The sequence below is a fragment of the Rosa rugosa genome, chromosome 7 (genome assembly GCF_958449725.1).
Source record: "Rosa rugosa chromosome 7, drRosRugo1.1, whole genome shotgun sequence".
NCBI classification, from domain to species: Eukaryota; Viridiplantae; Streptophyta; class Magnoliopsida; order Rosales; family Rosaceae; genus Rosa; species Rosa rugosa.
The window spans coordinates 20,184,815-20,211,502 of record NC_084826.1 but is presented as its reverse complement, the minus strand read 5'-3'; the positions used below and the strand labels follow the sequence as shown (position 1 = coordinate 20,211,502).

At 36.8% G+C, this 26,688-nt stretch overlaps 1 protein-coding gene across 2 annotated transcripts; it reads left to right on the top strand.

Moving 5' to 3' along the window:
- Positions 1 to 2,520: 2,520 nt before the first annotated feature.
- On the top strand, positions 2,521 to 5,167 carry LOC133723556 (uncharacterized). 2 transcript variants are annotated; one of them, XM_062150406.1, is made up of 5 exons: positions 2,521 to 2,937; positions 3,017 to 3,175; positions 3,510 to 3,591; positions 3,787 to 3,960; positions 4,692 to 5,167. In XM_062150406.1, exons 1-4 carry the CDS (start codon positions 2,617 to 2,619, stop codon positions 3,930 to 3,932), a joined length of 708 nt encoding a protein of 235 aa, XP_062006390.1. In that variant the 5' UTR covers positions 2,521 to 2,616; the 3' UTR covers positions 3,933 to 3,960; positions 4,692 to 5,167. The 2 variants fall into 2 exon arrangements, with proteins under 2 accessions (XP_062006390.1, XP_062006391.1); XM_062150407.1 differs by having other exon boundaries at positions 2,522 to 2,937; positions 4,725 to 5,167.
- Positions 5,168 to 26,688: the final 21,521 nt, after the last annotated feature.

Sequence of the window (26,688 nt, the reverse complement as noted above, 5' to 3'; positions counted from 1 at the left end):
TGTTGGGGGTGATGACTTTCGTTCTGCTCAGATTGGTCAAAATGAATAATGTCGATTTTCTTATTATATGTGAGCCATGAGTTCAGTTTATAAAAGCTAAGAAGCACCTTCTTGGATTGGGTTTCAATGAATTTGAGATTAAGGAGGCTAATGGTTTTTCTGGTGGGATTTGGATGGTCTGGAGAAACTCCAATTTCAAAGTTGAGGTTCTTGATTCTAACTCTCAATCCATAACTGTTAAAATTTCTTGGTGTGGGTTGAGGAGTTGGATGTTAACTGGAATTTATGCTAGTCCCTGTATTACTACGGGACAAAGTCTATGGCATTATTTAGCTCATATTCATACTGCATATCAGTTCCCTTGGGTTGTAGTTGGTGGTTGCAATGAACTTTTTTCCTTCTCTGACAAAAATGGTGGGTCTTATATTGGAAAGTTTGGAGGCATGAAGACTTGGGTTCAGCAGGATGGTATATATGATTGATTTAGGCTACCATCGGGCAGATTATACTTGGTCAGGTGGCACAGTTAAAGAGAGATTGGATAGGGGCTTTTGTGACAGTGATTGGAGATTATTATTCCCTGGAGCCAAAGTGCAACATATTGCTAAAATGAAGTCTGACCATTGCCCATTACTCTTGAGGCTTCAAAATCAGTTTAGAAGCTGTAGAGCTGATCCTCCCTTTCGATTTTATGCTATGTGGATGCAACACAGTCATTATAGTGAGTTTATTGCTAATACTTGGAATGAGACTACAAGTGAGTTCATGAGTAAAACTAAACATTTAGCAATGAATTTGGGAAAGTGGAACATAGAAGTGTTTGGCAATATTTTCCATCAGAAAAAAAAAGATTGTTGGCTAGAATTTGTGGTATTCAGAAGCAAAGATGTACTAATGATAATCTCTTCTTGATTGACCTGGAGAAAAAACTTATTCTGGAATATGAAGATATTAGAGATCGTGAGGCTCTTTTATGGAGATAAAAATCTAGAGAGAAGTGGGTGCAAGGTGGGGATAGGAATACAAAATTTTTCCACATTACCACAATTGTTAGAAGAAGAAAAAATAGAATTGATGGCTTATATGATCAGAATAGTTCCTGGTGTGAAGATCATGCTGCAATGAAATTGATTGCACAAAATTTCTTTCAGAAGCTCTTCACTTACGAGGAGGGTCCTGATCTTAGATTTCATATTCCTAATATGTTTCCTGGCATCTCTTCTACTCTCTTGCTTGATCTGGGAAGACCTATTACACCTGCTGAGATTAAAAATGCTTTATTTGCCATTGGTAGTCTCAAGGCCCCTGGTTTTGATGGATTCCCTTCTCTATTTTACCAGAAGCATTGGCATTTGTGTGGTGAGGAGATTATTCAACTGATTTCAAGAGCTTTTGCTGAGGGACATGTACCTCAGGGACTCAATCATACTTTAATGACTTTGTCACTTTAGTACCCAAAATTCAGGGTCCGAAATATATGCACCTCTTTAGACCTATCAGCCTCTGCAACACAATTTATAAAATCATCACAAAAATTATTGTCTCTAGAATTTGACCTTTTTTGCGACAATGGATTAGTCCTTGTCAAGTTAGTTTTGTGCCTGGTAGGCATATCTCGGTAAACACTAGTATTGTTGGTTTTGCATCTTTAATATCTATATATGCAGCCAGCTCCTAAGAAGCCTAGTTTACTTGTCTGGTAGATAAAAACAATTTACCACCACTACATGAACTGGTTGTTTGAATTGCTTGCTGTGCTTTGGTTAAATAAATTTACCACCACCTCCACAACAATGGTGTCAGGTCATGACGCTAGCTCGTGACTTTGTTATGGCCATCGCCAAGGCTTGATAACCGTTTCCAGAGTTTAATTTCTTAATTTGATAAATCAATAATAAACAAATTAGATGAAAAATGAGTGAGAGATTATTACCGACGAAAATGTCGTCCATACTTCCTATACACTTATATTTATTATTTTTCATAATCTTATTAGAATTAATCATTTCGTTCGCAAACAATTATGAGCATGGTCTTGTTTTAGATTAAAGTATAACACTACGTGCTTTCGAAGTCCGTGCTGAGGACTTCTATAAGACTTTGGAAGGATATGTAACAAAAAGCGTCACTATACTAAATAGTGGTACCTCAAAAGGTGAGTGTGGTCGAGGAAGGTGGGTGGTGCATGTGAAAATAAGAAAAATGTGGAGACAAAAATAGAAAAAGAAAAGAAAATACGAGGAAAATTGGAAGTTTGGTGCGAAAATAAAAAAAGCTTATGAATGTGGGTTGGTTCAGTTAGTATGAGCGTGCTTGTGATTGAGCCCCAATCCAAGTTAGATCTCCCGCTAACAGTTCTGTGTTAGGTCACACAATTTGTAAATCTCTTGCGGAAATTCATACCTAGGAGATATGGAGACAGGTACTTATTACACATCAGTCATTCAGAGTCAAAGTTATAGATGTGCCCTGACGTAAAGGTGTAGCCGTGTAGGATAACCTTCTCTAAAAGGTACAAACTAAATTTAGAGGCTGTTCCCTTCCCTTAAACCCTTTTCCCAAACAGACCCACACTTCTTCAATCCTTGACACTTTGGTCTACACCGCCACCAACAAATGGAACAAGACCTCCTCCCCAATTCAATCTCCGGCCACCAAAACGACGCCGTAGAGGACGATGACGACGCACCGACTCTAAGCCTTCAAGCCTTAGAAGCTCTCAAGGAGTTCCTCACCGAGCAAAGCCAGTCCTCAAACGACACCGCCGCCGAAGCAGACTCGGCGCCGGCTTTGATCTCGGAGGACTGGCGGATGAGCCAGTTCTGGTACGACCACCACACGGCCCAAACCCTAGCCGAAGAGGTCCTCACTCTCTGCAAATCGGACTCCACTCGAGTCGCCTGCGTCGCTTGTCCCTCACTCTACGCCTATCTCAAGGTCATTCAATCTCACTCTTTTAGGTTTCTGCTTTTCAATTTTTGAATTTTTTTTTGCTGATTTCTGTTCGAATTTTCAGAGTATTGATTCTCATGTGTCTGTACAACTGCTGGAGTATGATAGAAGGTTTGAGCAATACGGGAGTGATTTCACATTTTATGATTACAACCAACCAGAAGACTTGCCTTTGGACCTGAAGCATGGTTTTGATATTGTAGTTGCTGATCCTCCTTATCTGGTGAGCTACATTATGCGCATTCGTCGTTAGAGGCTTTCATTTAGTGATTTCAGTTTGCTATGGACATTTCGAACTTATCATTCCGCGAATCTGCTATGTTCGTTTTTATCTTGATGTTTGAAATTGAAGGCTGCATATTTTTGGATTTTGGTTTCCTGCATTTTCAAATGGAATATGGTAGAAATTAGTTTTATTTGTATTTGTTTGTGGTAGCTTCAGCTTCGGTTTCATGTTTTGGGTAATTTGGTTTTTGTATTTACCCGTGAAGTTATGTTTTATGCTTTTTCTGTGGAGTGTGGACAAGTTGCTTATATAGTGTAATTGATGTTTACAGAGTCAAGAGTGCTTGGAGAAAGTCGCTAAAACTGTTTCGTTTCTTGCACGATCAGAAAAACCTTACTTGCTCCTCGTCACAGGTAGACATTGCCCATTTTACTTCCCAGAATGTGTAAGATTGGCAGTTCCTACAATGTAACTACTACTTGTATTAAAATGCATTGGTGCCAATGAGTTTATTGTGATAAATATAGGAAGTAGAAGTGACCAAATGTTGTTTCTAGGACATTTCAGGTTTACTGTATCTATCTAAATAGTTATATGATGACGTGCAGGAGAGGTGCAGAAAGAGAGAGCAGCTGAGCTCATGGGATTGCTTCCATGTGGTTTTAGGCCTCGGCACTCCAGCAAACTAGGAAATGAGTTTCGGCTGTTCACAAGTTATGATCCTGGGACTAGATTAGGAGGGTGGGACAATTAGGAACTCTATTCTCATGTGCCTGACACTGGTAAGTGAGATTCATTGGGGACACTTCTCTCGTGTGCGCTAAAATATGTGATGGAACCCTTAAATGTTCTGTATCATGTCACTATCTATACATGTAGTCTTTGCATACTGTATGCTATCTTACCTGTGTACACATTAGCACAGGTTATGGAGACAGTGAATAGACAAACTTCATTAGGACCAAATATTTAGCTGCAAAGTGCTGGTGTTTGTTTTTTTCTTTCGGCTTTTGCAAACTTCTGATAAAGCATTGGTGAAAAATACTAAATCTGAGCTATTATCAGTGGCATACTGACATAGTAGTGAAGGGGATGTTGACCCGATTGCTCCTTTCTTTCTCTTAAGATTTGTGTGGTTTGTCTTTGCGCCCCTTCGACAGAATTCATCACTTTTTTTCCAAACCTCTCTTTCAAATCCTGAGGCCAACAATACAAAATGAAGGTTGTTGCTTGTACCTTTGTTGTGATATTTTACATATACATTAATGTAGTTATATTAATGGATAAACCATCCATGAAGGGACATCCTATTATTGAATATTGAAATAGATTAACAATCAATGTTGTAACAGTCTATTAAATGACACTTTTTTTTTTTGGTGTATATTGGTTGTTAGATGTTCCAGTAATGACATCTTACTTAAATAACTTTAGATGAAGCCATGAAGTCACAAGTTTTAGATTTGGTGTTATATTATTTAAGCCTCATTGAGTTAAATTCCTGGCTCTGCAGTTGGCTGTTGATGGGTGAACTTTTTGTCTGCAGATTCAACAGCTACGCAATTGAAATTTGTTGCCTGCCAAGTGTATCGTGGGTGCTAGGAAGATTTTGTATTGTGTGGTGAAAGCAGAGCAGTATGTATCATTCTTCTAGTCTGCGTTATTATTCCTCGTAGTACTTCCATTTCTTCAATGCCCCAACCTGACTTTTTGAAGCCAAAGTTTAATGTGCCATGTTGACTTGCATCGTGCAAAGTTTCAGAGTATAGAGTTGCGCTCTTGTTATTCCCCACTCCTCCTCCTTGTGGCCACTTCTCTGTTTGTATTATTTATAACCAAAAAAAAAAAAAAAAAAAACTGAGAAGCGGGTATTATATAACTCAGATTGCTACTGGTCATGTTGAGTTTTTCTTGATGTCGTGTAACTCGATTTTTTTCTTTTCAATGGCATTTACAGCTTGAACTCTACCAATTTGGTCTTTATGTTTAGAGATACTGTTATTCGCCTCATTTATTATCTTTCTTTTTCTTTCTTGGTTGAAAAACTTCTTCTATAGTTTTTCTTTTTTGGTTGAGAGCTTCTTCTATTTGAGCATATCTCGATATATTGATGACCGTTCACTTACTCAGCCACGGTTACCTCATTTGTACCTTTATAAATCCAATGTATTAATCATGTTTTTTTTTTGTTTTTTTGTTTTCAAGGACAGAAATGAATACAAGAAACTTAAAAAAAAAACCTCTACTAACTTCATTTCCCAACTGATCCAAATGGAACGCTGGGGGCACAGCAAGGGGTAAATAGAAAAAACATATAGAATTATTTTGAGATCTATGAGCCAGTGCAGCTAGACAATCTACCACGAAATTTGTCTCTCGATAAATATGTCGAAACACAATGAAATTAAACTGATGAGCCAAATGCCTTACATCCTAATTCTCCATGGAACCTCACATCTTCCTTGAATACAGTCAATTAGCAACTTAGAATTACCTTCAACCACAACATTAGCATAATGATGAAGTAATGCAGTATGTAAACCATCCCTTAGAGATGGGTAGGTGAGCAAAAGCACGTGCTCAGTGAGTAGATTATGTAATATACCAGTAAAGTCATGTCATTTTACACACTAGAAAGTATTAGATCGTATACACATCAATGCACATCAATTCATCACATCGCATCATCCCTTCTTATTGATTATCCTTCAATTTAGTGCATCCCACAGGAACCCTAATGGCCTTCTCTAGCCCAATACCATCGTGTGACACATCCGTATCTCAGCATAATCAATCAAGAAGATCTCATGTTCCATGACTAGTCAAACAATGAATCCAGCACATAATATGTATAAACCCTGCATATTTTGCATATAGACATACTTCACTTGAAAATAGAGAGATATTTTGTAAATAGCTAAAATCATGTTTTTCCACCATTTTTGTAGCAAATAAGAATATTTGAAACATATTACACAACCCACTCACCTCGGCAATACGAATCGCCTCCTAAAACACTGATCGTAAATCGAGCCTCCTAAAACGAGTCATCTAGTAATAACAGTTGGATCTAACTCAAACCTCCATTAATAGAAAGAGGGAATGAAGACGAATCTGTAGCCTTTCACGGATCTTGAATCAGAGTTATGAATAAAAAGTTATGATTCGTCGAAGTTTTAGAAAGAGAAAACTAGAGAGAGAAAAATTGAGGGGAGAGAGAGATCAGAAAGAGAAAGCCTCTCGGAGAAAATCGGAGCAAATGAAAGAAGAAGCAGTTGGTCCCTCTATTTATATGGGAAGATGACCAATAAGAAATAATCATGTGTCAACACCTAAGCCATCCACCATCATTCTTGTGCCACTTGTCAAGCACACAAAAACCTTATGCCACCACTTGACAAATGGCAAATGACTAACCACTTTGATGACATTATCATCATCAGAGAGATTCTTAGGTATGGCAACCGTACCATGTGGCGGTAGAGCTGCTCAATCAAGACCTTGCAGGGGAGTGTTTTGGGTATATTGCTTTATTAAAATAAGGCTAATTTCGGGGTATACAAAATTCTTTCTTAATTTTGATTAGGCTGCCCTACCGTCACGTGGTAGAACGATCCCTACCTAAGAATTTCTCTTATCATGTTGTCAACACACCGCATGTCATCTGAAATCACCATGTTAGCAAACTATTTTCCTTCAATTAAAATTCAAAAATTCCTTAAGAATATCTCGAGAACTCGAAAAAATCACCAAAAAATGCTGCAAACTTGTGGCGACCTCTACTTTCTATTTGCAACCTCAAAAATAAAATTTGACCAACTTTAAAATTCGGGATCTCACATCTTCGCCCCTAACTAGGTGCACAATAGCCTCCTCTGCCGCCATCACAATTCAAACTCGATCGATTTCCCTACCAGAGAGAAACCCTAGCATAGAGAAAAAGTCGACAGTACATTTACTCTTACATTGATGACACCTAATTTGTGAATATCTAGCTATACTCCTCTTAAAAAGTAAGAGATTAGTGTCATTAAGAATATTGTATTCAACCTTTCACTTCATCACAAGTAACACACTTTCCTATCTTCGGAAAGAGTTATGTTGTGTGTTCAACATTTTGAATCTCACTCAACTAGTTTGCCTATTGAACTTAGACCATGAGATCTCCAATCAACTAGGTTGGGTTTCTGGCAAGTTCAATTCATTGAATTGGCTTTAGACCCATTCCCCTCGATGGCTTGATGTATATATTACTTGCTCTCTAGGTATACCCCTTGTAAGAGGATCTACAATAGTCTCTTTTGATTTAATGTAGTCAATGAAAATTGACGTTTTTTTATTTTTTTAAAGTGAAAATTGACGTTTAATATGAGTACAATTCGTTCATATGAAAAAAGGCAATATTTTTCCATATCTTTGTCATCAATACAGATGTTTTATTCGTTTAATTCGTAGTCCGCGTACTACTTGCGCATAAATCTAAGTACGCAATATCCACTATTTTCATTTGAAATGAATAACATGCATTGAAAAACAAAAAACACGAGAAATTTCAATATATAAGGGAAACAAAACAAACAAGCAAAATAAGTTCACTTACATTAGAAAACTAATCAAGCAATAATAAATTAAACAGGTATAGAACTTGAAATATGGTTAGAGTCAAGGGACATTATATATTGTTTGAGAGCCTGCACTAATAAAGCTAACAAGAATCAATCACTTCTAACAAAAATATAAATTTTAATTAATTATATGCTTTCGTTTTGGTTCTTTTTTCTTTCTTTCTGAGTTTTCGTAAATACCTACGCAAACTGCACCAAAACTTCAAAGCAATCGATTCAAAATAATTTTCATTAAATTTCATCGGTTCGATTCAATTTATGTCAGTTCTCGGTTTCAAAAAGTACACCCTATATATATATATATATATATATATATATATATATATATATATATATATATATATATTCCACATTAAAATATTTTCATGACCGGCTCTGCATAAACCATATAGCGGTCAAATAATTATTACATATTAATATAGAAAACCACTAATTAATATTGAAAATATAGTAACCCCACAAAGAAATAAATAAATATCATTTTAAGTTTAAATCATAAAATTTCCAACATTTCCATCCAAGTAATATTTTGACCAAATTTCAAAACATTGAAATTCTAAAACAAAGTAGTAAACAAAGGACGTCCTATATCCAAAATCTCCTTCAATATATTAGTAATTGGCTCTGATTTATCTGGTTATATTGGGCGTAAACCAGACCCCAGGTAAAAGATTCTCACAATTCAACGAACCATGGCAGGTGAAGAATTTTCCGCAATAAAGTCCAAGAAAAGCCTCGTCTATGGTTGTCATAAATGTCTTCAACTTTGACATTGAGGTGCTGTGTGTCGTGTGTGAGGCGGATACTAAGACTACTTCGTCTTCAGCAACATCATTCGTCTCCAAGTCCACCCAAACAGGATTATAACCACTTTTATCATCCATCTTTAACGCACGAAATTTCCTGCCGGGCCAATCGCGCCCCCAAACCAGTAAAAACTCACCTTTGGAGGACCAGAAAAATGATGGCATTCCAATGCCGGACGGCGAATCCCCTGATGGCATTCCAGCTAATATTGTCTTTTCCCTATAAGCAATAATTTTCTCACACCTGCCTTTGCCTTGACATTGATTTAATGGATCTAAAACAGGAACAGAAACAAGAACAAGAACACAAAGTATATAATGATTATGCGTACCAGCCTGTTCTAATACGTATAACTTGCCATCCTCATGAAATTTAACGTAAACTATATAACGTTTTTGCCCTTCCCAAGGGCATGATTCATGACTACCTGGCCTGCAAAACACCAACTTCATCCCGGCTTGAACTACAATATCGCGATCAGAACGTCCTAGATCTGGAGAGATTGCAACAATGCAATCAGAACATCTTGGATCTGAAGAGGCCGCGGAGCTCCATGGGATGATTCCGGTCAGCTGGGGAAGCTTAATACGATCACCTGTCATTGGGTTCAAGAAATAATTGATGGAAGTCGTCCTAGCAGAGTGAAACATATTCTTCTTCGACATCCATTCAGACATAATCAACCAGCCATTAATAGAGCCCGAGCAACGTATCTTATTACTACGTGAAGCATCCAACTTATTATTTTCTCTTCGAAACTTGAGGTCGTAGACTGTGTCTTCACTTGGACTGTAGATATTATAATTCACAGATTCTGAGTCTAGAAACTTAATCGATTTCAAGAGCCATGGAAGTCGGGTTACTCGTTGAAACCATTGTGACGATACACTTCTCCAAGAAGGACACACAGCAGCGAATCTGATTGAATCGACTAGGGTTAGACGCTTCACAATCATCTCAATCAAATCATCAGGGAGATGCTTGGACCACCTGTTGTAGTCATCCATTGGGCGTCTTCTGGAACTCATACTCGATAAAGAGAAACAACGATAATTCTCAGGAAAAAAAAAAAACAGAGAGATAAACCACGATACGAGAGCACGGAAGCGAAGAGGGTGGAGATAGAGATGCTTATAGGCTTCAAACTCCTAATACTATAAGAGTGTGTTTGGATGAGGGAAAAAATGATGGAATTTAATTGAAAGTAAGGATTTCATAATTCCTACAAGCTAATTCCCTCGTTTGGCATTATCAGATTGGAAATTTTAAATTTCTCTGTGGAAAAAAACGAATGAATTCATTATTTAAATTCTCTACTTCAATTTCCATCAAAATAGGTGTCATTTACGAATTCCTTTGCAGTATTCAATTTTCATTTCCAAAACAAGGCTTTTTTCTATTTTATTTATTTATTTATTTTAAACTTTCTTAATTAATTACACATTTCAAATCCTAAATAGATACAACCAAACAATAGAAATTGCAATTAATGAAATTTTAGATTGATGGAATTAAAGATTCCATCATTTATAAATTCCTACGGATTTCATAATTTTCTCATCCAAACGCACCATAAGAGATGTAATTGAAACAGATGTATAAAATGAATTTGATAACAGGGACAAATATTTTATCTAATAAAAATAGAATTCAACGTATATGGGGACAAATGTGTTGTTTCACTCTATCACTTTATCAATTAGATACCTAACTCTTTTGAGTCTCATCACTGATTACTTTGATGCTCTGCTTGATAACAAGTTCACTCTACTACACTATGTAGTTATGTATCTATTAGTTTATTTTCTCTTTTCTTTCTAATTATTTTTTCTTTTTATTGAGATTACACGATATCTTTAAAGGATTTCTGGACTTAGAGAATTATTCTATCAACTCTAATTTTTATTGGTTCATTTACTCCAATATCTCAAATCAAATCAAACAAAAGCAAAATCATTGAATTTTTTTTTTTTTGAATAGAAGTAAAATCATCATATAAACTATGATATGGACAACAATTTTTTTTTTTTACTGTAATGCCATAACTCATTCACTAATTGATAGACATTCCGGACCGTATTGAATGACTTTTATGACCTTGTAGTTCACATGAGATGTCTTAACACGAAAATGTTCAAATCATTTCAATATCCTGATTTCAACGTCATACATATTCATAGTTGTAAACTTGTAATGTATATGGTAGATGGTAGTTGTCATGCTTTCTTCAAAGTTAATGGTCAAAACATAAAGGGTGGTTCTATTCAGATCTTTTTTTTTTTTTTTTCCCACACTTCTCATTTTAACCGTGATTTTCTATTGACATTTGACAACTCCTCTCTCCACTTCCAAGAGAAACAAAAAACTAAATCATGACAACATCTATTGATGCACAAAGATTGAATAAACAGACAAAGATTAATCATGTAATAGAAGATGCAGCTAGCAAATTGATCCTTCAGTACGTCCAAGGCTCCACACTAGGGCAAATTTACATGCCTATGTAATGATGAATTCTCTCCCAACCCCAGATCTATTAGTTCTAGTTGAGTCAATAACGTGTAATCATGAACTCCTCATGAGCTGGGATTTGTAGCTGAAGTAGGATTTTGGAACAAGACTAAGGTCAAATAGTGAATACTACTCAAATTGTCCCTCGACTTTTCTCATGACTGCTGATTTATCTCTTAATAATTCAGTTTTGATTATTTGCATCCTCAGTGGTTCAGTACTCATATTTGCATTTATCATATACACAAATTAATCGAAGCAGCATTATGCGAAGCAACATACATGGAAAATTTACATTTACTTTTTCTACCTGTTTAACTTGGTAGATAATGCGATCTCTGAAATATATTTATTGTTGAGTGCTACTGAGGATCAGTACACTACTGAGGATCAGTACACTACTGAGGGTCAGTACACTACTGAAGGTCAGTGCTACCTGTTTGGCTCCAATTTTGCTGCAGCTGGTCAACAGTCTCTTTTCTGCGCGGGCGTGCCAGCACCGTTCGGGTGCGGTCGTCGGGGGTGTCCCTTGACTTGACTTCTATCAAGCAATTGTGGACGAGGAGAGCACCAACCTCGTCGTGGGATTCTTTGTGCCTCGTGGTGAGGACTTTTGCTAATCTTCTTGCGTCACCAAATCGATACTCGATGTTGTAGATCGAGCAGAGCGAGAACCACCGGGAAGTAGAGAGAACTTGCTAAAGCGTGACTTTAGCTTGGCTGGGTTGCTAGGGCGTTACCCTTGCTTGGATGGTTCTGTAACCGTTGTGGTCGCGGCACTACCGTCGGCTCCCGAGGAGACTAGGACCGAAGCACGTTGACAGAGGGTTTGGTGGCACTGAAAGTCGGCTTCTGAGAAGACTAGGACTAGGAGTGTGATCACCGGTAAGAGAAAGAGAAGGAGAGGAGTTGCTCTTAGAGAGGTTTGCTCTAGAGAGAACTTAGATCATCTTAGAGATGTTGTTGTTGAATGTGAATGTGTGAGTTTGAATTGGTCTATGTTGTAGCCTCTATTTATAGGCTACCAAGCAACACTATTTGGCCTTAAACAACTCATAATGGGTTAGGTTTTAGCACTTAAACATTAATGGAATGTTAGGTTTGAATACTTAAACACTTAATGGAATTTGTTAGGTTTAAGTCATTTTCTGCTCCCTTATCCTTCCATTTTTATCTCCACTAAGAACTCAGATTCAACCTTCGATTTCTTCATATGAAATGATCCACCATGAATGTAGATTGTTGTGGTAAAATTTCAGAATTTATTTCCATGTGGTTGGGCCGGAAATGCTGCTGGACCTCTTACAGGTCCAGTTTTCCAGTTTTGCTTCTGCAGAAAATTGGACTGATTATTTGAAGGCCTTCCACTCAAAGCTAGCTCTGGCACTCTTCATAAGAAATGATTCTTGGGCTGTCTAGAATGGATCTGCAGAGTTTCAGCTCATTTCGAGTTCATTTGGTCAGTCTGCCACCCCTCCTTCCTTGTTTAGCTCGGTTTCTCCTAACCGAAGTAGGAAAATGTGCTATAGTTGACTTTTCATGCTTCCATAGTAGGTTTTATTTAGCCTCTAAATATATATATTTCGAACTTGTCGACAATATATAGTTTGAGCCACTGACATTGGCTCAATTTCTCCAAGACGTGCCTTGTCAAGCCAAAATGCTCATTTTGGGTCCAAACACTACCATTAGAAATCAGTTGAGGTTATTTTTGTAATTTCTCATTAACAGAACAATCAAAAAATTGGTAGGAAAATGGCCGCACGGGATATGGACCTTGCGCATGGGTCATGAACAGTACCGCAAGGGAAATATAAAAAAAGGCCTGTTAATGGTAAATATTGGATAAAAAGTGTAGTTAGTGGTAATTTGCTATAAATTAAACAGGTATAGAACTTGAAATATGGTTAGAGTCAAGGGACATTATATATTGTTTGAGAGCCTGCACTAATAAAGCTAATTAACAAGAATCAATCACTTCTAACAAAAATATAAATTTTAATTAATTATATTCTTTCGTTTTGGTTCTTTTTTTTTTCTTTCCGAGTTTTCTTAAATACCTATGCAAACTGCATCAAAACTTCAAAACCATCGATTCAATGGTTTAATCGATTGAAATTGCATCGGTTTAATTCAATTTAGTGTAGTTTGTCAGTTCTCAATTTCAAGAAGTCACCTTGAATATATATATAAATCTCGGGGGCCAAATGTAAAATTCTTCGCCTCAGACCGTTAGAATATTCTTATGATCGGCATAAACCACATGGTCAAATAATCATTACATATTAATATAGAAAACCACTAATTAGTATTAAAAATATCAGTGACCCCCACAAAGAAATAAATAAAAGATATTTTAATTTTAAATCATAAAATTTCCAATCCAAGTAAAGTAATATTTTGACAAATTTTCAAAACACATGACTTGTCCTTCAAACAAAGTATAGTAAACAAAGGACGTCCTATATCTAAAATCTCCTTCCATATATTAGTAATTGGCTCTGATTTATCTGGTTATATTGGGCGTAAACCATACCCCACGTAAAAGATTCTCACAATTCAACGAACCATGGCAGGTGAAGAATTTTCCGCAATAAAGTCCCAGAAAAGCCTCGTCTATGGTTGTCATAAATGTCTTCAACTTTGACATTGAGGTGCTGTGTGAGGCGGATACTAAGACTACTTCATCTTCAGCAACATCATTCGTCTCCAAGTCCACCCAAACAGGATTATGACCACTTTTATCATCCATCTTTAACGCACGAAATTTCCAGCCGGGCCAATCGCGCCCCCAAACCAGTAAAAACTCACCTTTGGAGGACCAGAAAAATGATGGGCTCCCAATCCCGGCCGGCGAATCCCCTGATGGCATTCCAGCTAATATTGTCTTTTCCCTATAGGCAATAATTTTCTCACACCTGCCTTTGCCTTGACATTGATTTAACGGATCTAAAACAGGAACAGAAACAAGAACAAGAACAACAAGTTCATAACAATCGGCCAGTTCTAAAACGTATAACTTGCCATCCTCATGAAATTTAACGCAATGTATATAACGTTTTTGCCCTTCCCAAGGGCATGATTCATGACTACCTGGCCTGCAAAACACCAACTTCATCCCGCCTTGAACTACAATATCGCGATCAGAACGTAATGGATCTGAAGAGGTTGCAACAATGCAATCAGAACATCTTGGATCTGAAGAGGCCGCGGAGCTCAATGGGATGATTCCGGTCAGCTGGGGAAGCTTAATACGATCACCTGTCATTGGGTTCAAGAAATAATTGATGGAAGTCTTATGAATCATATTCTTCTTCGATCTCCATTCGGACATAATCAACCAGCCATTAATAGAGCCCGAGCAACGTATCTTATTACTACGTGAAGCACGCAACTTATTATTTTCTGTTCGAAACTTGAGGTCGTAGACTGTGTCTTCACTTGGACTGTAGAGACTGTAATTCACAGTTTCTGAGTCTAGAAACTCGGTCGAATTCAGGAGCCATGGAAGTCGGGTTACTCGTTGAAACCATTGTGACGATACACTTCTCCAAGAAGGACACACAGCAGCGAATCTGATTGAATCGACTAGGGTTAGACGCTTCACAATCATCTCAATCAATTCATCAGGAAGATGCTCGGACCACCTGTTGTAGTCATCCATTGGGCGTCTTCTGGAACTCATACTCGATAAAGAGAAACAACGATAATTCTCAGGAAAAAAAAAGAGAGAGATAAACCACGATACGAGAGCACGGAAGCGAAGAGGTTGAAACAGAGATGAGAGATGTAACGGCTTCAAACTCCTAATACTATAAGAGATGTAATTGAAACAGATGTATAAAATGAATTTGATAACAGGGACAACTATTTTATCTAATAAAAATAGAATTCAACGTATATGGGGACAAATGTGTTGTTTCACTCTATCACTTTATCAATTAGATACCTAACTCTTTTGAGTCTCATCACTGATTACTTTCATGCTTTGCTTGATAACAAGTTCACTCTACTACACTATGTAGTTATGTATCTATTAGTTTATTTTCTCTTTTCTTTCTAATTATTTTTTCTTTTTATTGAGATTACACGATATCTTCAAAGGATTTCTGGACTTAGAGAATTATTCTATCAACTCTAATTTTTATTGGTTCATTTACTCCAATATCTCAAATCAAATCAAACAAAAGCAAAATCATTGAATTTTTTTTTTTTAATAGAAGTAAAATCATCAAATAAACTATGATATGGACAACAATTTTTTTTTTTTACTGTAATGCCATAACTCATTCACTAATTGATAGACATTCCGGACCGTGAATGACTTTTATGACCTTGTAGTTCACATGAGATGTCTTAACACGAAAATGTTCAAATCATTTCAATATCCTGATTTCAACGTCATACATATTCATAGTTGTAAACTTGTAATGTATATGCTAACTAGTAGTTGTCATGCTTTCTTCAATGTTAATGGTCAAAACATAAAGGGCAGTTCTATTCAGATCTATTGATGCACAAAGATTGAATAAACAGACAAAGATTAATCATGTAATACAACATGTCTAGAAGATGTAAAACTAAAATAAGATTGTACTCAATCTAAGAACACAAAATATAATTAAGATTAACATAAGCTTAATATTAAGATGAACAAAATATAAATCATGTATACCAACTTGAATTAGTCATGATAGATCTTCTCCTCTATCCAATCCTGTATGCAACCTTTTATGGGGCAAAGCTTATGAATAGCGTGGTGATTGATAGAGCAGGGATCTAAGACTTTTATAGGCATCACGGACTAGGTACCTCCCATAAAGGATTCTTAGTCCTAATTGATATAGGCCTTTGTCAAACTATTTCATGTACATTTAGGATTACTCTATAATTAAGTAATCAACAATATATACCGTATTCAATACTGATTATAGATAAAGAGGTCATGGACTTAAATAATTCAAGCACTGTCTAATTACTTATTCTGCAAATAAGGTAGCTAAGTTGTTGTGGTCCTTATTGAACATTGATAAGTCCACATTAATTCTTACAGTCTCCCACTTGGACTATCAATGCTCAAACAACAAGAATGCTACTGCCTCAGATATAGTAAATATGAAGTGTGCACATAGACAAGCCAAAATCATCAAGCCATCCTTAAACTCAGTCATTCTATGACTAATCACATTAAACTGCAGGAAATCAAACACTTAACTAAGCATCAGCACCCTGCAATTATAATGCAACAATTCACAGAACACAGGAGCTATTCTCTATACATGAAAACCCAGTTTACTCGGAATAAAATCTGCAATGCAAGTAAACAATTGTATGATCCAATCTTAAGGATTCTTAAATATATAGAATCTGTAACTTAAGGCTTCTAAAGAAGCTTCACACAAATTTCATCAGTCATGTTGTAACTTATCTGCAAAGATCGCTATAATACTGAAATAGCTCATTACTCGAGTAAAATAAATGCAGATAAATTCAACAATGCTAATTAAGTCAGAAATTTGCCAACTACTAAATAGGAACTTCAAAAGGTTAATGTTATTACATCATAAAATTTAATTAAAGTAAATCCTTACAGCAACAAGTTCTAAGAATTATCAAAGTAGTTTAAGTATATCAGAGTACTCCCGCTGTCCAAAAGCATGTCAAACTTTTAGGTACTCTAATAGTCTGCGCATGATTAAAATTGGAGAATTCTTGGTAAATGAAGGTAACCAAAAGAGGTACCAATCTTACAACCTCACCTTCATTATCTTCCAGTCCTTTTTACAGCATTCCCTGAAAAAGATTCTACTCTTACTGATCTCTTAAGGTATATGTATTCAGTAAAAGAACAAAATAAGGCAGATGCAATAAAGTCCAACTCTTAAAACTTCGTTTCTTCAACACATATGAAAGACTACGCTGCATGTCCTTCGATAGATTAATGTGAATGAAAACGCAGCTGGATTAAACAGAAAATATTAAACCATATAACTCAGAGTGTCACTTAGAGGTCAGAACAATTCATGAGAAACAAATGAATTTACATTACCCCTGTCAAATATAGATTAGCTGTAGACACCCTGTAAAGGTCCTTACTAATTAGTATATGCAATTTCAATTTCAAGATACTGCAATTATCAACTAGATAGAAACGCAGATGAAATGCAAAAATACACAAGGATAGATTTCGCTACAAGCCTGGTAGCTATATCTTGTAATGCAAATGAACTTGTAAATCAAGCACAAAAGTATATTGATTATTTCCACAATTATGACTGATCTTTAAACAATTTTTTTTTTTTTTTTTTTCATATTTGACCAAATGAAATAATCACTGTCCATGTTAATTTTATAGCTAACCTTCCACCTGGGAGTAGGGCACAGATTAAATTCTTTAACCAAACCGAATCGAGATTGGAAAACAGAGACGAAAATAGGATTACATATACCTATAGTCCAGTCATGTAGATGATTCTTAGTAATCAATGACTACAACACCTGTCATGTAATGTCACTGTTTTTCATATAGCATGATATAAGAATGTTTAAGTTATTACTAGAACAAATTGATATGCTATAACTAGTATAAGCAAATAGGTTAATGTAGTAAGTCTGGTATTTGGACCATGTTAACATATTCTCAAAAGAAGTCACATATTATGCATGAATTCTACTACAGGGAATGAGCTTTATTTCCCAAGGCATTAATAAAGGAGAATAATATAAAGTGGTATTCAGTTGGCCAAAAAGACACAAGACCACATGTGATATAATGAAAAATAATCATAAGAGAACATCCCTGTAATTAAATCTGGGACCTAGCTGTTCCAATATGCCTCTATTTAGTTCCTTTAATATTTTCTAAACAGAAAGAGAAATACCAAAGACAGACTATATGTAACTAAAATAACAGCACATGTCAGATTTTCAGGGCATTAGAGCAACACACAACTTGTGTCCATCCTTAAACAAGTAAATTTAATAAACTTGCCAATAGCAAAACATTATTTTTATTTCGTTTAAGTATTTACCAAGGGCTTCTCTTAAATTACATTAATATACAGAGAATGATTCATATGACTCCTAATAATGAGGAAAACTATGACTCATTGTTACAATGTGAATAGATACCAAAATATATTTTCTTTCATAAGTAGTATAATAATGTTTATCGAAAGATTATTATTTGTGGCAGGAAAGGCAATATGATAGAAATTTAAAACAAGTCAATGTTTAAAGATGACTGCACTTATGGCAGTGGCAACTTTGAAGTAGATTTTCATGCAGAGAATGGAAAAGTAAATTTAATCTTGAAAAAACCTTTTCTAAAAGATAACACGAAATAATGAATGCTTTATATGAAGATTCGGGAATTTAAAGTAGTCAATAATAATAAATAAAAGACGCCCAAGATATGTATATATAAGCAACTTAAGTTTAACATCAAGAATCAGATATGCGAGAAATATTTTATCATGAACAAGCTTCAAAGCAAAGCAACACTCTGACATTCAACATACAAACAGTATACCATATACATAACTCAATGAATATATAATTATGTAAACCACCACATCTTGGTTATGTAAGGTATTGTCTGATGTATTATAGATTTTATAACAACCAAGCAAGCAAAAATGAATGGTTCTTTTTAATTAATGCTCCATGAATAAACCAAAATAAAAGAATGTCAACCACAATCAAGCAAAAACCAAACATTTAAAGTCAGCACCACAACTATCCAAGACATTCAAAACGATTGATAAACATAGCTACCATTTTAACTAAGACATATGTAGTATATGCAGCAACTTCAGGAGATAATTACATTTATTTTTCCCTTCAAAGAACCATGAAACCAGTAGCTATTGAGGCATGACAAATCTCTTCCCCCAAAGTAAAAAAAAAAAAAAACAGTTATTTTTGAAATCGATGGAAGATTCAAACACTGAACTCTTAGTTTCTGCCCCAATTTTACCTCTTGAAAAGAAGATGGAAAAACTTTATGGAATACTTATTGCTGTAACAGATCATTAACAGTTCCTTAAAATTTACCCTAGTTTGAAAATAAAGAACTAGGCATTAAATGGAGAGCCCCAAAGTGCTTCGTCGTGTCAGCCTTACCTAGAGTGGCAAAAGGACAATTGACACTACTGAATCACATAACCAAAGACCAAAACTCAACTATAGGTCAGTTAGATGATGTCAACACCTAGGGTGGCAAGAAGAACATCTCTAATGATCGACCTCTGAATGTGAATTTTAATTTTTGTTATGTGCTAATATTGAATTTAAAAGTTGTGAATGTTTAAACCTCCTATGGGGAGCAAAGACACTGGCTTCCAAACTCAATATTACAAGGTATTGGTCCAATACTTATGTTTAATTATAGTCTTCTACATGGGATTGCTATTGACAATACATTATGTAAAAGACTTTAATCAAACCGAACCAAAATTTATGTAGAGTTGTATGTATTTTATTCGAGTCTTATGAAATTGTTCACAAATGATTATTACTGAATTGGGAGAACAAGTAATCAGCTGTTATTAAGCATACAGTGAATCAAACAATGCAAACAGAAGCATCCAGGATCATAAACTCGACAAAATACAAGGATTCAATCAACACAGTTTGTCAAAACCATACATGCCTCACCAAGGTCCTGAAAATTACTTAAAACCAAGACAACTGATCATGTAAAGCATGTAGGAAATCATGATTGAATTACTGCAACTATATAGTTTTGCTTAATTTTGAGATAGGTACGGAAGCGTACCTGGAAGCAAGATTCTCCTGTAACTTGGAAATAGCAACAAAATTAAAGCATACCCACAGCAATAGGCTTCCTCAACCACACTTTCAGCAATAGTTATAGACAAATATAGGTGGAAAAAAAAAATGTAAATCGAAATAATTTGTCAGAATAACCATTGTGAAATCGGGTTGGTCTTAGTAAACTCTGTTCTTTTCAGAAAATTCTTTCTTTCTGAACATAAAAGGATCAATCTTTCGTGCAAACTCATGCATGAAATCAAATCATTAGTTGTACATAAGAGATTTGAATTGAAAAATATTGAGACGTGAGAACTGAGAAGTAACAAATCAATTCATCATGCACAAAACATTGTAATCCTTTAATCTTGGTTATTTCGGAAAACAACCATTAACAAAATAGACAAAGACAGACTTAAAATCTATTTGGCTACACTTTGCTTCAATTATAAATACCAATTTAGTGGTCCTTTAATTCATACAATTTAGAAAGGGACTCAATATTGACACCTTGATGATAAGAAATTTTATACTAATATGAATGGTTGATGATTATGCATTTATGCATACTAGTGAAAAAGACCATGAGGAACAAAACATAAACAATAGAAGGTTAAAGGATGAGATTTTTAAAATTCAGGTCAATCAATCAATTTTCCAATATACTGCAGTATCCTCCATGATTAACATTCAGCATAAAATTGCTCTAAGAGCTGAGTTTACTAAAATTGAATATAATGTTTGCATGAAAAACATGTAATTTTATCAATTTAAAGGTATAAAACGATATGCATAAGTGTCAGTAGTAAAACCATTAAGCCAATTTCAAAAGAAAAGAAAATAAATAAAAACTCAGGCATTCAATTATGAAACCACGAAGAAAATAAAACTTTCGAATTTCTCGGAAAAAGGAAAAAGGAGAAACTAGGGATTGGAGGTTAATTAGGGTCCGTCCTGTAACGTTTTATGAAACGTTTTTATAATAATATTTTATGAAATGAAAATGAGAGACTAAACTACAAGTTTTTAGAATCCAAAAATGCATTCGGCAGAGGTACTTCAAAAACAAATTTGCAAAACCAAAATAATAAAAGCATATATGATATCAAGTTTAGAGTTTATATATAACCTAAAACTAGTCTCTTCTTCTTTCCTGCACACTGATCTTTTTTTTTTTTCCTGTTGTTAGTATTCCTCAATAATCATGCAAAAATATTGACTCTTTCCAATGAAATGATTCAGATTCGTTAATGAATTCTCTCTCGGTTAGAAAATTTTGTGAAGAGATTGAAAAAGACATTAGCAAACCCCCATTTTTTCTTAAGAGATCGGGGAAGAGAGGAAACTGCAGACATGTGAATCCTTATTGTTATTCAACCAATCATATCTCTCAATCTCAGTTTTGATCTGCTATGTCGTAGGATAATTAAAATGTCTCCAATTAAGTCTAAATACCAAGCTGTCACTCAGTCACTCCAAACCACCAACCTCATCATCGATCTAAACCAGATTTGACAATGACCCGATCAAATTAAGAACTTTGATCAATCCTTCATCCTCTTTCTTCACAACTCCTCTGTTTACAAAAAGTGGAACTTTTATAAAAAATATTTGCATGAAGAAGTCTTGTGTTGTAACTTGCAAATCCAAAAGATAAAGCAGATGAGATTTATGGTCCTCTGGAAGTTATAGGGAAGAGGAAGAAAGTCCTGAAGGTCTAAAGAGATGAGAGTATGAACTATATTTATTGTTTTTCTTTTGATTGCGTGTTGGGTGTTCTCTAAAAACAATGAAAACTATATAAAGACGTTTCTCATATTTACTCATAGCCCCAGAGTTGTATTCTTGATTTTGTTCTCCGTGTTTTCGAAGTCGGATGCGCCGAACGAGTATTATGCTTGTTATTGTATTCATAAAACAAAAAACAATATTGTAAAACAATACCGAACGGCCCCTTAGATGCTGGGAGAACGCATCTTAAGTCAAACCCAATTGACAGAATACATCCATCAAGCTTCAATGAAGAAATATACTGAAGAACTCCAACTTTTCAAGGTTTTGAAAATTTGCCACAAATATCTCAGACTAAGATTCACAATATACCTCAATTGAGTTGCAAACGTATCTGGAACAAACCCCATAAAACGATTTTGACAAAACAAATCGCAAAACCCTCTGTTCTCTTTTGTACTTCGCGTGCCAGAGAAAGAACAACGCCCAGAAAGAAAGAACTTTTTTTTTTTTTTAAGACCAAAGTTTTTTTGGGTTTTGATTAAAAAACATGGTTTGACCCATTAAAGACGGGTTTCAAATAATCTGCAGCACTTTTTTTTTTTTTTTTTTTTTTAACACATGCTCTTCCCCCTCTTTCAACAAAAAAAAAAAAAAATCAATCGGTCCAAAACATTTTGATTCTTAATTGAGCACAAAAGGCTCTGATACCAAATGTAAAACTAAAATAAGATTGTACCTCAATCTAAGAACACAAAATATAATTAAGATTAACATAAGCTTAATATTAAGATGAACAAAATATAAATCATGTATACCAACTTGAATTAGTCATGATAGATCTTCTCCTCTATCCAATCCTGTATGCAACCTTTTATGGGGCAAAGCTTATGAATAGCGTGGTGATTGATAGAGCAGGGATCTAAGACTTTTATAGGCATCACGGACTAGGTACCTCCCATAAAGGATTCTTAGTCCTAATTGATATAGGCCTTTGTCAAACTATTTCATGTACATTTAGGATTACTCTATAATTAAGTAATCAACAATATATACCGTATTCAATACTGATTATAGATGTTTGGCTCCAATTTTGTTGCAGCTGGTCAACAGTCTCTTTTCTGCGCGGGCGTGCCAGCACCGTTCGGGTGCGGTCGTTGGGGGTGTCCCTTGACCTGACTTCTTTTCAAGCGATTGTAGACGAGAAGAGCACCAACCTCGTCGTGGGATTCTTTGTGCCTCGTGGCGAGGACTTTTGCTGAGCTTTCTTCTTGTTAACACAATCGATACTCAATATTGTAGATCGAGCAGAGCGACATCACCGGGAAATGTTGAGATCTTGCTAAAGCGTGACTTTAGCTTGGCTGGGTTGCTAGGGCGTTACCCTTGCTTGGCTGGTTCTGTAACCGTTGTGGTCGCGGCACTACCGTCGGCTCCCGAGGAGACTAGGACCGAAGCACGTTGACAGAGGGTTTGGTGGCACTGAAAGTCGGCTTCTGAGAAGACTAGGACTAGGAGTGAGATCACCGGTAAGAGAAAGAGAAGGAGAGGGAGAGGAGTTGCTCTTAGAGAGGTTTGCTCTAGAGAGAACTTAGATCATCTTAGAGATGTTGTTGTTGTGTTGTGAATGTGTGATTTAGAATGAGAAGAGAAGGTGTTTATATAGGGAAGAAAAAGAAGAGTGAAATGATGAGTGGAAGAAAAATAATGAAAGTGGAATATGAAAGTGATTTGTAAAATATGGAAAAGATAGAGAAATGATGAAATGAAAGCAAGGCATGAAGGTGCAACAACATGGAAGTGATGATGATCTATTAAAGAGATTGTCTTGAAAAATATATCCAAGGAAAAGAAGAAAAGCATCTAGCTTTCTTCATGTGGGTAGGAAACATGAACATGTGAATATTGAGCTGGTTTTAGGTCAGTTTCTGCCCCTTTATTCCTTCAATTATTTCTCCAACAAGAATTCCGAATTTCACTATGACCTCTTCATAAAAAATGTTCCATTATGAGTGTAGATCACCCTGGAAAAATTTCAGAATTTTTGGTATAGTGGTTGGGCCGAAAACGCTGCTGGACCTCTTACAGGTCCAGTTTTCCAGTTTTGCTTCTGCAAAAGATTGGACTGATTGTTTGAAGGCCTTCCACTCAAAAACATCTCTGGCACTCTTCATAAGAAATGATCCTTGGGCTGTCTAGAATGGATCTGGAAAGTTTCAGCACATTTCGATTTCATTTGGTTAGTCTGCCACCCCTCCTTCCTTGTCTAGCTCGGTTTTTTCCTAGCCGAAGTAGGAAAATATGCTAAAGTTGACTTGTCATACTTCCATAGTAGGCTTTATTTAGCCTCTAAATATATATTTCAAGCTTGTCGACAATATATAGCTTGAGCCACTGACATTGGCTCAATTTCTCCAAAACACGCCTTGTCAGGCCAAAATGTTCATTTTGGGTCCAAACATTGCCCCCCAGACCTCGAAGTCAAAGGTCCTCGTCTTGACTAAAGAGGTCTTGAATCAGCACTCCTCTTATAATGTTGTTGCTCCAAGCCACTTGTATTGGCTTGACTGTTTCCATATAGGCCTCTAAATAGGCCATAAAGCTTGAATGCCACTATTGAATTGCCTTTGTCATGAACTGACGCTTCCTTTGCCAACTTTATTGCCCCCCATGGATCTAGCGAAACTTGGGCAGGTTGTAGGCAATCAAAACTTTTGCGTGCCCCCCATGCGAAGGAGACTGCTTTTGATCGCGAATGAGGATCCTTCTCTTCCTTGGTGGTAGCTTCGCCATGTGTATAGCAACAAGTATCTGCCTTGTTTGCTGGCTCTCTGTTGATTTTTTCAAATGTAGGTGTTGGAGCCGCTTTCCTGGCTAGATCAAGGCCTATAGTACTTGGCGAAATAAGATGCAAAATAGCAAACTGTTTGCTTTCATTTAATCCTTCGCGAGTCTTATGCCAAAGAGGATGATTGGATCATGGCTATCGTCATCATGACGTGTGATCAATTGAAACCACCATATTTTGCTGCAACTTTAGCATCTAAAACCGCATCGGTTTTAATCATGTTTTAAAAAACATCAGGCCACTATGCTGGCCCTGCGGTGATAGGAAAAGGTGGAATATCTTCACTGTCGCCTTAGATGCGATTCTCAAGATGGAATAATGACTCATTAATTATCAACTAGGGCCACTCACTGGCCCAGCTAATAAATTAATCTCCAAACATATTTGAGCTATAAATCAAAGCGTATTGGAGAAATATCTTCATTGTCGCCTTAGATGCGATTCTCAAGATGGAATAATGACTCATTAATTATCAACTAGGGCCACTCACTGGCCCAGCTAATAAATTAATCTCCAAACATATTTGAGCTATAAAAATCAAAGCGTATTGGAGAAGTATCTTCACTGTCGCCTTAGATGCGATTCTCAAGATGGAATAATGACTCATTAATTATCAACTAGGGCCACTCACTGGCCCAGCTAATAAATTAATCTTCAAACATATTTGAGCTATAAATCAAAGCGTATTGGAGAAGTATTCCTTGCGACCTAGAAATGGCATCCAAGAAACCATTCGTTATCGATCAGGCAGATGAAATCACTGAGAAAGCCGCATTCGCCTGGCGAACTAACATGAGTGTTCGATGTAGAAGTCAGAACGGAGAGGAGAGAAGTCGACTGATGGGCTTTGGTGGCGGTGATAGTCAAGCGAGTCTGGGTCCCACACCTCGCGATCGTTTGCCAGATGATGTTATGGCCTATTATGGGCTTCCCATCCGCCGTCCCATAGCGGCTCTTCGGCAGGTGCCTGGTGATTTTAGCAGTTGGGGACCAAGGAGGAAAGTGGGCTACTGGCCTACCGTCGCTCCCGAGGAAAATATTTGGTATCAGGAGAACCGAGCGAGAGATTTGGCCCGATGGGATGCGGTGGGTATCACCCAAACCATCGATCTATGCTTCTGTCTTCCCAATAATACTAGCCCTGCACCGCTAGCTGCCGCTCTTTGCTTCTGGAACACCTCCAGCAATACATTCGATTTCCGGTTTGGGCAGATGAGCATAACTCTGCTGGATGTTCTTACCATCACGGGGTTGCCCATTGACTTTGACCCCTATGTGCATGGTCAGTTTGATGGCACTCAATTTTCTTTGAGAATGGATATGGCTGGTCGAGGGCATCACAGCAGATCCTACCCATCCTGGCGCGAATATTACTGCACCTGGCGTGACCATACAGGAGGTATCGCATTCCTGGAATTCTGGCTTTGCAAATTTATCTTTTGCACTTCTTCCAACAAACCTACTGGACCTTGGAATTCTCTGGCCACTGCTCTCTACAATGGTATTTGCGTTGGCCTTGGGCAACCTGTATTGGGTGCGTTATATCGCTCCCTTTATAGAGCCGTAATGCGCCCATTTGATACCGAAATTAGTGGCCCCTTCTGGATCCTTGCCTTTTGGCTGCAGATTTATTTCCCTCTCTTCCGTCGTGGTGATATTCCAAAGGAACCTCCAGTTGATTCCCTTTTGGGGAACTGGCTTTGCCGCAACGTAAGGTATCGAGCTCCACCCTACTCCGAGTGTTTTATTTACTTGTACTTGCTGGGAGAGATGCCGGACCCAAAAATAGTCCTTTCTAGGCGATTCCCTCCTCCCCTTGATGATGGCTTTCTGCCCAGTGGACGGGATCATAGCGAAAGAGCCTTCCTGACCTTTCGTCGCGCCATCTCCTGCTTGGATATTCGTCTTACCACTGAACGCGTAAGTTATGAGCTCTATGCCCCTAACCATTTTGCTCGCCAATTTGGGTTGGCCCAGTTGGTACCCTGGCCTCTGGTTGATTCTGCCAATTACTACACCTCTTGGCGGAGATTATCCCCACCTGGGTCTGCCCCCTTTCAGAGTCAGTTTACTTTGATAGTGATTCCCCCTTGGGTCAGAACGCTGTACCCCCTCAACGATGTCGACGATGATTATGCTGATTGGTGGAAAGAAGTGTCCGTGAACTGTTGGGACCTGCCACATGACGAACTCTTCGTCCTGATCTTTCGTGG